The 12,600-nt window shown below is 38.5% G+C and overlaps 1 protein-coding gene across 1 annotated transcript in view; it reads left to right on the top strand.

The window, feature by feature from the left end:
- Window positions 1–12,600, top strand: part of CSMD1 (CUB and Sushi multiple domains 1) — a 347,261-nt gene that overhangs the window by 1,911 nt on the left and 332,750 nt on the right. The window contains exons 3-5 of the mRNA XM_081812881.1: window positions 1,231–1,425; window positions 8,526–8,664; window positions 11,948–12,135. Coding sequence (XP_081669007.1) covers window positions 1,231–1,425; window positions 8,526–8,664; window positions 11,948–12,135 — 522 coding nt within the window. The remainder of the gene's footprint in view (window positions 1–1,230; window positions 1,426–8,525; window positions 8,665–11,947; window positions 12,136–12,600) is intronic.

Below are 12,600 nucleotides of genomic sequence, written 5' to 3'. Positions count from 1 at the left end.
CATCCATCCATCCATCCATCCATCCATCCATCCATCTATCCATCCATCCATCCATCCATCCATCCATCCATCCATCCATCCACACAGCCTCCATGCAACAAAATAGTGTAGTAAAAAGGATTGAGGCATTTGGGATCTGGAGCCATGGATTAGAACACCAGCACTTGTATATACTCAGTGAATTTTGATAACAGGGCTATTTTCTTTGTCTCAGGGTCCTCATCTGCAAACCAGATTGTATTTAAGAATATCTACTTAAGGGCGCCTGGGTGGCTCAGTCGGTTGGGTGACTGCCTTCGGCTCAGGTCATGATCCTGGAGTCCCTGGATGGAGTCCCGCATCGGGCTCCCTGCTCGGCAGGGAGTCTGCTTCTCCCTCTGACCCTCCCCCCTCTCATGTGCTCTCTCTCTCAAATAAATAAATAAAATCTTTAAAAAAAAAAAAAAAAGAATATCTACTTAAATGCATTGTTAAGGGAATAAAATAAGGTAGTAATGTTAAAGATGAGTTATAAATCCTATTTTACAGGCTGCCTACTTCTCTTAGACACTGTGATTAGGATTTGCCAGTAATTATTTCATTTAATATTACAGTAATACTGGGATATAGACTTGATATTCTTCATCTGTAAATTAGGATTTCTAATTAGATCATCAGAGTATCTGCCCAAGGGCAGATAAAAAACACAAGAGCCAGGATTCTAACCCAGATGTGTCTGAACCAAAATCCCTTCCAGCACCTGCCATATTTATAGTTTTTCTTAGTGCATATGAAAAGTGCTTTCAAACTGTGAAATGTGGTATAGATGATAATTATATGTATTTATCCATCTATTCTTTCTCTCTCTCTCTGTCTTACTAGATATCAATATCTTATTTGTTTAATGCATTTATTTATTGATTTATAAATGTATAACTGAAATTTAGAACAATAAATTGCTTTATTAGGAGGCTTTCTTTCTTTTTAAATACACATACTTAATATTCAAGTATTTTTTTTAAAAGATTTTATTTATTTATTTGACAGAGAGAGACACAGCGAGAGAGGGAACACAAGCAGGGGGAGTGAGAGAGGGAGAAGCAGGCTTCCCGCGGAGCAGGGAGCCCGATGCGGGACTCGATCCCGGGACCCTGGGATCATGACCTGAGCCGAAGGCAGATGCTTAATGACTGAGCCACCCAGGCGCCCCAATATTCAAGTATTTTTATTCAATTTTTTTTTTCCTTCTAGCATTTGGTCAGAATGAGTGCCACGATCCTGGCATTCCCATAAATGGACGACGTTTTGGTGACAGATTTCTACTGGGGAGTTCGGTTTCTTTCCATTGTGATGATGGCTTTGTCAAAACCCAGGGGTCAGAGTCCATCACCTGCATTCTGCAGGATGGGAATGTCGTCTGGAGCTCCACCGTCCCTCGCTGTGAAGGTGAGGGTCTCCCATCATTTGCGTTATTTTCCTTTGAGATGGCGCATTGAACATCACAAACAGAGGGACAAACCACCATGTTGGTTTCCTAGGGCTACTATCAAAAGCACCACAGACCCAGAGGCTTAAACAGTAGAAATTGAGTGTCTCACAGTCCTGGAGGCTGGAAGTCCAAGAGTAGGTGTCAGCAGGGCTGGTTCCCACTGAGCTGAGATGGAGAATCTGTTCTGGTTCTCCGCCAGCTTCTGAGGGTGGCTGGTGTCTCTGGAGTTGCTCGGCTGGCAGAAGCCTCATCCCTACTTTCTCTGTGTGAGAATACCTCTGTGTCCAAATTTCCCCTCTTTCTCACGACACCAGTCACATTAGAGCAGAGCCATGCTAATAAATCATTTCAACTAATTCCATCTAAAAGGACCCTCTTTCCGAACAAGGTCACATCTTCAGCTGCTGGAATGAAAAATCCAAATACAAATATGGAGGGACATAATTCAGCCTATAACAATGGCATAGTTTTTAGTAGCTATGCAGTCTTATTGCCCTTAATGTAGCTGATATAAATACTGCCTCACTAATTTTCTTCTTGACATTTCTACTCTGGTTAACTATGTAAGAAAACTGGGGGGCGGATGCAGAATAAGAAGCATATCACCTCTCATGTTTACTCAGATGAAAAATAGTTACTTCGAATATATATTCACACCCTATCAAAAGGCCCATACAAATTGAGCTAAGAAAAACTTTTGTAAAAAAACTTATCTCCAGTAAATACCAAGAAATACATTTTAAAAATATTTTATTTATTTATTTGACAGAGAGAGAGCGAGCACAAGCAGGGGGAGCTACAGGCAGAGGGAGAGGGAGAAGCAGGCTTCCCGCGGAGCAGGGAGCCTGACGTGGGGCTCGATCCCAAGACCCCGGGATCATGACCTGAGCCAAAGGCAGACGCTTAACCAACTGAGCCACCCAGGCGCCCCAAGAAATACTTTTTAGATAGACTTTTTTAAAGAGCAGTTTTAGGTTCACAGCAAAATTGAATGGAGGGTATAGAGATTTCCCATACACCTCCTGTCTCCTCACAAGCACAGCCTCCCCCACTATGAACAACATCCCCACCAGGTGGTTCATTAGTTACAACTGACAAACCCACAGTGACACATCATTATCAGCCAGAGTCCATAGTTACATTATAGGTCACTCTTGGCGCTGTATGTTCTGTGGGTTTGGACAAATGTATAATGGCATGTATCCATCATTACAGTATCACACAGAGTAGTCCCACTGCCCTAAAAATCCTGTGCTCCACCTGTTCACCTTTCCCCAACACCCAGCCCCTGGCAGCCACTGATCTTTTTACTATTTCTATAGCTTTGTCTTTTCCAGAATGTCACACAGTTACACTCATATAGTATGTAGTCTTTTCAAATGGGCAAGAAAATACAAATTTTAATGTAAAGGTAAAGTACCATTTTTGTCACCAGATGGGCAAAGATTTGAACACCTTAATAAGATGTATTATTGGTAAGGTTGAGGAATAACTGACATTTTCTGGCCATGCCATTGAGGGTATAAAATTATGGCATCATAGTGTAAATTCACATTAAAGGTCTTAAATTTTTTTCTTACTTTTTGAGCTATAAATTGTATTTCCAGTTGTAAGGCCATATTCAAGCAGTTCTGAAAAGATTATTTTTTTTCAAGAATGCTTTTTTGCAGTATTAAACATAACAACCAAAGGTGCAAACAATTCAGTTTTAAACAACAGAGAATCAGTTAAATAAATTATCACACATTCATACACTGGGATACACACACCACAAACAAATACTGTAACATCAAAGATGTTCATCATACATTATCATGTGAAAGACCAGATAATATGACCACTTGTCTTGTAACATGCCATTTTAAACATATAAATATTTAAGTATCTCATGATAATAATAATTTTTAAAAGCCTGAAAAGAGAGTATACACCAAAATGTTAGTCACAGTGATGGGTGATTTTTTTCCCACTGTTTTTTATTTTCTCAGTTGTCTTCAGTCAGTAGGTGTTTATTTTACAATAAATTCAAAAGAATGTGTCAAATATAACCAAGAGTTGAAGGTTATTCTCTTCTCTCGAGAATGATCAACCGAACGTTCCCGTGCAGGCAGTCTAAGCAGAACCAGAATCTAAACGTGGAAGAATAAACTCTCTGGCCAGCTAACGAGCAGTGAGGTGGAGTGGGCTCATGCCTCACAACCCTATCACTCAGCCCAACTATCAAAGGTAGCATTCTTCGTCTAAGGATCAGGATTGTGTGAAAGCTCCATAAAGATGTTCTCACTTTCACATTTTCATGAAGTACTAAGTTTGGTGGATGATGAGGACCATGGGGAGGGGGGTGGGAAATTGACAAACTGAAGGGCAAGAGTACACTAGAAGGATCCCCATTCTTATCTGTTTTTATCACATATTTTACATGTATAGCTTTTAAATGCTACATTTTATCTAGCATTAATAAATAGGTAGGTAATTATCCTTTGTAAATAAGTAAACCTGCACTCGTGGGTGCTCAAATGATACCAACGACAGTGCATATGTGTACATATTTGCTGGTACTGCTCCCCCCAAGCCTATCATTACCGGCTGTGAGGCATGGGTAATTTTATAAGAAAGAAGTTGGGGAAAAAAAAAAAAAGAGTACTTTTTAGTCTCTGCTCTCTCCTGGCCATGATTCTCCCTGTCTTTGGTATGTTTACCTGTAAAATGCTGTGTGCAGACGTGTTACAAGGTGCAGGGCAAGTAGGTTCGTCCGCACGGTCAGGGGAAGGAAGTGGCTCTAAGAAGTGGCAGGTGATGTTTCAAATGAAGTCAGACAGCAGGAGAAAGTATCCTATTAAATGTGAATGGACCATTCTCTCACTATTTGGAAGAGACCTTCAGAGAAGTTCAATCAAAACTCAGCTATGGGTTAACACAGAAAACTGTTAACACAAAGGACTAGTTAACGATGAAAGAGATTTTTTTTTTTTTTTTAAATTCACTCATCCTGAGAAACCCAATTATTGAGCCCTGGTGAATCTCAGAGAGTATACATAGATACTCTTATAATATAACTAAGTAGATACCTCAATTGATGTCCTTGCTGAAGAGAAGTAGAAATGTTCCTTTCAGAACCAAGTAGATCTAGTTGGAAAAAATCAAATGGGAAATGAAAGATTTAGTAACACAAGCACATTTAATTGAAGAGACACAGAAGGAATCTCAAGTTGCTTAGAGAATATACACATTTCTTGTTTTTCTCAAGTATTACTTGTTATAATCAATTCTATAATTGATCATAAGGTCCAGGCCACATGTGCTGATCATATGCCAATTATAATGGAAACATATGATACCAATAGAACCATAGACAGATACACTAAAGATAAAGCCTCAAGCCTGAAGGCATATGCTACCCAAAAACCCTGTCAATGGGAACACTTTCTCTTATGATAACATGAGAAAGGAAGTCTATATGCTAGGAGGCAAATGACCCAGTATCAAACAGGAAGACCAAAAGTAAAGGAACTTATTGCTAATGTTAACAAGTTAGGGAAAAAAAATTAGAATATTAATAAAAATCAAATGTTAGAATAATATAAGAGTGAATAATTTTTTGATATCAATAAAGTAGACAAAGCTTCTGTGATTTTCTGTGAAAATTAGGAGAAAAGACAACTATAGGTATTTAGCAAAATAGAAGAAAACTAACCGTGGTTACAAAAATAATAATTCAATATAATAATAAAATAATTTTATTATCACTAATAATAACTTTACATAAAGAGTGAAAGGCTCACAATAAAGCAATTTCCTTAAAAATCATGTTTACTTATTCTGGCAGAATTTACTGGATGCCAGCACACCATGGGTATAAATTTTTTGTCCTCTGTATGAAAGATTTATCTCTACTTATTCGTTCTGCCTCTAGCCTGCCCATAAATTTCAGTGCAGCTCATTGTCACTAAAAACACAATTGGAGGGATAAGTGTACAAGAGCACATCGTCAACGCTATGGCAACAAATTTTAACGTTCAGTGAAATTGGTGATTTCCTAGCAAAATATAAATTACTCAGTGACTCAAATAAAAAGTGCAAAATGTGTATAAACAAAATACCTAAACAGAGATTTGAAAAAAGTCTGAAGGTTGGACCCTGAGAAAGACACAAGCACCAGAGAGCTGCAAGAGGAAGTTCTCGATCTTCTAAGTTCAGAGAAGTTGAGCATGGGGAACACTGTCACAGGTAATGCAAGAATGGGCTAACTCCCGCACACCATTTTATAAAGCCAGTGTTAAGTGTAACACACCCTACCCAGATAATTACATTTAAAAAATAAAGCTATATGGGGCGCCTGGGTGGCTCAGTCGTTAAGCGTCTGCCTTCGGCTCAAGTCATGGTCCCAGGGTCCTGGGATCGAGCCCCGCATCGGGCTCCCTGCTCCGCGGGAAGCCTGCTTCTCCCTCTCCCACTCCTCCTGCTTGTGTCCCTTTCTCACTGTGTCTCTCTGTCAAATAAATAAACAAAAATCTTAAAAATAATAATAAATAAATAATAAACCTATAGAAAAAATATATGTAATCAAGATGGACTTATTTTAGAAATAAAATAGCAGGTAGTTCATCAATGCAAATACTCAATGAATCAAAGAGTTTGCATTCTAAAGACCTCATTCACTTATTTCACCCTTGTGAATAGGAGCGTCCTTGATGCCCTTCCCCCAGGTAATCTGAATTTCCACCAAGCAGGAGGGCGTTTCTTGTCCCCCTTGGATTTGATGAAACCTGTTCCAGATTCTGGCCAGTTAAGAATGAATGGAAGTGATATATTCAATGTATGAATATATGTTTGATTGCCTCCTGCAAGACTAGTTCAAGAAAGGAGCGCCTAGGGGCACCTGGCTGGCTCAGTGGGTGGAGTGTGAGACTTTGGATCTCTGGGGTCGTGGGCTTGAGCCCCATGTTGGGTGGAAAGATTATTTAAAAATGAAATCTAAAAAAAAAAAAAAAGAAAGTAAGAAAAAGAAAGGAGCCCTTGGATATGTAGCCTGTGTGAGAAATGAATCTCTCTCATCACAGCTCGAACCATTGTGGAGTTGTTACGTCACCATGATGTAATCTAAGCCGGCTGATACAGCAAACTTGACTTCATCATTTAATATATTTTGTTGTTTAAGTCTGCTGACCTAGGATACAAAAATTAAAACATCTATTTCCTCAGGATAAAGTGACACAAATTCTAACATAACTAAGTTGTCAAGTCACAGGTAAAAGACAAGATACTAATAAAATGATAGTGATGTGTGACATAGAACAACTCAAAATTTTTAAAAAGCTTTACTGAAATGAGGGAAATGTACAGGTTTGTATTTAGATGGGAAGTAAGGCTTGTAAAAATAAAACAGTTCACACAGATTTAGAAAGGTCTCATGTAGCAAACTCAACAAAAAAAACTACATTTGCTATATGTCTTTCTTATATGGTATCCTTGGATAATAAAACACGACATAAGTAAAATTGTTTATTTTTGCTTATGTCATATTCTAAAAAGGATTTGCTACAACATGTCGAGAAGCATAGGAATAAAGGCTAAAAATATGAATGGAAGAACTTAACTAGAAAAAATTCCTCATGTTAATTAGTAAAAATATGTTGTTTTTAAAATTATGATTACATAAAGTAATGAAAGTTTTCTTCAAGAACTCAAGGTCATAAAAATGACTCTGATTTCCTGTTATACCTAACTCTAGAAATAATGCCCACCTAGCACAGTTGATTTAGAAAAGAAACTATATTAAGAAAAACATGATCTGCACAGCAACCTGGGGTCCATGTTATCCACCGTTAACATATTTTTGAAATTCTACCTCCCCTTTACTCGGAACCATTTTTTAAATTAAATTTAGAATATGCTCTATTATAATTTTGTATCCTGCTTTGCATAATGTAATGTTCTAATTGCAAAGAGTTACTCATAGTAATAAAATCTCAGAACATTATTTCAGATGTGTTTGAGACATTCCAATATGTAGTCATAAACTTTGCATAAATGTTTACTTTTTCCTTTTACTATTCCATTCTAAATGAAGCCACCACGATTACCTTTATAGATTTCTCTGTTAGATGTTTTTCTTCAGCATCAAAACCTGGTTGCAATTGTGTACAACTTTTCAGCATTTTAATGCTTTATGGCTATTTCTCCATAAAAGGCATATTTTTTTCAAAAATGACTTTTTTAACTCGGGACATTTTTATGTTTTATTTGTTATCTATAGATTTACAAATTTGATTACAAAGATGGCAAAAAACTTTGAGAAGAAAAATCTGAAAAAATATGTGGCCGGACAGAAACATGTTAAATATATGTCATTATTTAAAAATTCCTGTAGATTATACAGAAATGCAAAAACCCCTTTTCCTGAGCACCAAGCACATACCTTCCTGAAACTTCTTTTCTTCTTTATAATTATGGATCATTCAAAAGGACTGATGCAGATTAATTCTATGTTTATTGAAGTTAGAAATTTTGTTTTGTTTCCTAACATCCACTAATATTTGAGTATGATGTGGGTGGCAAGTCATGTTAATAAAATAAACACAACCCAAGCTGAATAAGCACAACACACATCATTGAAATATAGTATCTGCACATGCACACACACACACACACACACACCACAGGGTATTTCTGTTCAGATGTGAAGCAATTTTGTTTGCTAATCAATAGATGTTTGTGGAATTACAGACACATATGAAATATGGATATCAATGGTATGTACTCCTGAATTCATTATGACGATTGGATGTGACAGTTCATGGGAGTCATTCATCTCGCACTTATACCTTGACCTTTACAGGTCATAGGAACTTTGCTGTGGGTTGAGGATAAATACTTGGATGTGGGATAGATGTGCTCTGCTTTCAATAAATGCCATTTTCTTGGGAATATCTTTAGTGTGAATACTTGAAAACACAAAGTCCGTGAAGACAGAAGCACATTCCTGTGGTCATAGGCACTGCTGTGGTGCATTCCCAGGTATTCAGTAGGATCTGCTGACACCTGAACTCTCTTTCAGCCCCGTGTGGTGGACACCTGACTGCTTCCAGTGGACTCATTTTACCTCCTGGATGGCCAGGATATTATAAAGATTCTTTAAATTGTGAATGGATCATTGAAGCAAAACCAGGACACTCTATCAAAATAACTTTTGATAGGTAAGAAAAAGACGTTCTTTCTCTTCCTTAATTTGGACCTAACGACCCATGCATGTCCAGTGTGTTTACTTAAATGGATCGTGAGACTTAGAAATAGGACAGTTCTTTTTTGGTTCCCCCAAAGGAATTCACTTAAAAAGAAATAGGCATTTGCTTGATAAGTTTTGTTCTTCTTGAACTTTACCCTCTGGGGCTGCAGCTAAGTCCTCTCCAAAGGCTTGCGTCACAGAGTGGATATCCCAGATCATCATTCCTCAGAGCTCACAATTGCTGGCCGTCATCTCCAACTCTGGGTTTTGGACCCGTGGCTAAAAGACACTCTGATTGCAAATGGAAGCCCGTGTGGTCCCTTAGGTGCTTTCTGGAACAGCCCAGGAAAATGGTGTCATGTCCTAGTGATTGCAGAGCTGGACCCAGAGTGTGTGACAAATTAGTGATCCATGAGTGGTTCTATCACTGGAATGCCGTTTGGTTTCGCTATTTGATAATGAATTCAATAATCTTAAAAAATAATCATGCTATTTGAATTCTCCATGATAAAGTGTGTTTCCATTTGTCTCTGCAATAAAATCACTTTGATGATTAACAATCAAAAATGTCTTCAAAAAGGCATATGCCTTAAAATAGAAGGAGACATATTTTTTGGTGTTTTAAGCTTAATCTCTGAGCAGCATAAGCTTTCTCTAACAAGGAACTTCTTCTTTTTTTTTTTTTTAAGATTTTATTTATTTATTTGAGAGAGAGAGTGAGAGAGAGAAAGAGCACAAGAGGGGGGAGCGGGAGAGGGAGAAGCAGACTCCCTGCTGAGCAGGGAGCCCGATGCGGGACTCGATCCCAGGACTCCAGGATCATGACCTGAGCCGAAGGCAGTCGCTTAACCAACTGAACCACCCAGGCACCCAAGGAACTTCTTCTTGACTAAAAGAGTTTGGGTTTTAATATTCAGGATATTACAATGTCTCAAGGCATATGAACATTGTTATATTATTTTGTTTGTTTTCCACTAATTTTCTATTAATAATAATATATACAGGAAGATCTTTAGTGGGAATTGCATTATCATTTAGCATTATTTGTATTTGAAATTATTGTTCATTTTATTATGTCTAGTAACATAATAATCTCCAGTAGGATAATCTCTCAGAAGAAAATTAAAATTTTGGCTTATGTATCCATTATGCTGGAGAATGGATCCTTGCATATAAACTTAATCATTGAGAAAAAATTAACTCTATAATATTCAGTAAATTAAGTTGGGTTTCTTATTAATTTTCATTACTTTCTGGTATTGAGAGGGGGAAGAGCAAAGCACTTCCTGATTCCTGGCATCACATCAAATGTAAAGCATTTAGTAAAAATTGTGACTTTACATCCCGGTCTGGTACAAGTTATTAGCACTCTATTTTCAGTTGCCTGAACAAAGAGACATATAATTTTTCTCCATCTTGTCTTTGCAAGATTGTGGAACTGTGATATTTTGCTGAATTCCATTTACAAGAGCCAGTATTTCTGATATTTTCGGGCATTTGTGATTGTTACACTACTCTTTAAAGATTTATGTCTCCAGCAGAGGGCTGACATCCTAATAAAAGCATGTGTTTGTAAATAGGATTTAAAAGTCCCTACTGATGTTATTGCTATACAAAGTGCGTCAGGTTGCCAAATAATGGAAAAGGATTGGAGTTCTCTCTCCAAGGCGACCCGGGACTCTCCCAGCTTGGGAAGGGCACTCTCTCTGTCCTAGCTGTTGTTCCAGAAAGAAGGTGTGAAGACTGTAGCACAAATTTTTCAAATGAGATTTATTTCATGCTTTATCCAAACCTCTTGAATTTAAATTCAGACCACTGAGAAACCACAGGGTTTTTAGAGGACATTTTAGAAAAGTGAAAGAGGCGGCTACCCCATTGGATCTAGTCATGGGAAATGGCAAGTGTTTCCAGTTCTCTATGGGATATCGGGGCCACAGGGCCATCCTAAGTTAGTTGCAAAAATAGGGCATCATTGTCCTCCATTTGCTCTAAGAGGAGTATATGTGATTCAGTGAGAACCAGGGCAGAGCCCGATGCTTTCAGCATCATTTGTTGTGGTTCCATGCCATGAAGCCAGGAGAGCCTGCACTCACCCTCGCTCTTCTTCTCCATCAGCATTATTTGATGCAGAGGATGGGGGGATAATGATACAAGCTTCCACAGAAGTCTTAGTCTGAAAGTCGCTGAGTGAATCAGAGGCTCACAAGGCGTAAGCTGCTCCCTGAGAGCACAGCCGGACACTTGGAAACCGGGTTAGCTCTTTGAGGACGAGATGGGCCCATTTAGAAAATTATCTCAGTGCCTGGAATGGTGTCTTCATTGCTTCAAAGAGGACCCAAGTGGCTGCGACTGTATATAAATATAACATCAGGCCAGATTCTCTGGAAGCATAATGTCCTTCTCAAAGAAAAGTTAAGCACTTTTTGGAAGCTGTTCAAATCATTAAAGCAGCCTTTTGTTTCTGAAGCAGCAATGTGCTAAATCTTCTTCTAGTGTCCAGAAAAGAGTTAATGCAGCTTAAAAAGGCACGGGATTTTTTTTTTCCTGAAAACTATTTGAAGTATTGCCATGTATTTTGAATTATTCTCTTCCTTTAGGAGATCATATCTTTTCATGTGCACATTTCAAGATATCCATAATCAAGCTCAACAGGGGATCATGAAACACAGTTCGAAAATGCATAATGATTGTTCACTAATCGATGTTTTTTAGTTTAGTGTTCTTTCTTTTTCTCTCTCTTTCTTCCTTCCTCCCTCCCTCTCCCTCTCTTTCTTTCTTTCTTTTTCTTTCTTTCTTTCTTTCTTTCTTTCTTTCTTTCTTTCTTTCTTTCTTTCTTTCTTTCTTTCTTTCTTCTTTCTTTCTTCTCTTTTCCTTCCTTCCTTCCTTCCTCCCTCCCTTCCTTGCTTCCTTGCTTCCTTCCTTCCTTCCTTCCTGCCTTCTTTTCTTCATCTCTCCAAAAACTAACCTGGTTCACAGTATTTTTATTTTAGAGCTAAAGACTGCAGTCTTTTGTGCTTGGGATGTTACGTGACTGAGTATTCAGTAAGAGGGAAGGGTTTAGGCTGTACCTTTCCTTCTAGAAAAACTGATGCTTCAATATCATATGCGCCTGGGTGTTTTTTTAAGTTTGTAAAATTCTAAATCTTTTATTTATAGTGATATACAGCGGTGTGCAATTAGTGAATGAAGATATTTGGGGAATGTATATAAGTTAATGCAGCTTTGCTTTTCTGACTGGATACAAATCTCCACAGATTTCAGACGGAAGTCAACTATGACACTCTGGAGGTCCGAGACGGGCCAGCCAACTCGTCGCCACTGATCGGAGAGTACCACGGCACGCAAGCTCCCCAGTTCCTGATCAGCACGGGGCATTTCATGTACTTGCTGTTCACCACCGACAACAGCCGCTCCAGCGTGGGTTTCCTCATTCACTACGAGAGTAAGTCGGAGGGCGCACCGGCCACCACTAGCCTGCGTCCAGACACACGTCCGGGCCGAGCGCTCACCTGACCCTCACTGCCTCTGTCCGCACTGGCCATCATAAGCACTTTCTCTTACTAATAAGAGAGCATCTTGTGGGTTTTTACTTTAAAACTCCAAAAAATATATTTATTCATTTATTATAAAAGTAAATAATTAAATAGTGTGTTCATTCACCGTTTGATGTAATGGTAAACTTCTACCATGAGAAATAGAGGTCCTGGCCAGAGAGGCTGTTGCTACAATTATATCTCCTGAACAGTGGCTTAGGGGAATTCTTTACTGGAAAAATGTGGGTAGGGCCATCGTGGTTCTTTTTTTTTTTTTTTTAAGATTTTTTATTTATTTATTTGACAGAGAGAGACACAGCGAGAGAGGGAACACAAGCAGGGGGAGTGGGAGATGGAGGAGCCGGCTTCCCTCC

Source organism: Leptonychotes weddellii, chromosome 2 (assembly GCF_054177405.1).
Source record: "Leptonychotes weddellii isolate Sample4059 chromosome 2, ASM5417740v2, whole genome shotgun sequence".
Classification (NCBI taxonomy): domain Eukaryota; kingdom Metazoa; phylum Chordata; class Mammalia; order Carnivora; family Phocidae; genus Leptonychotes; species Leptonychotes weddellii.
This window is presented reverse-complemented; position numbering and strand designations above follow the sequence as displayed.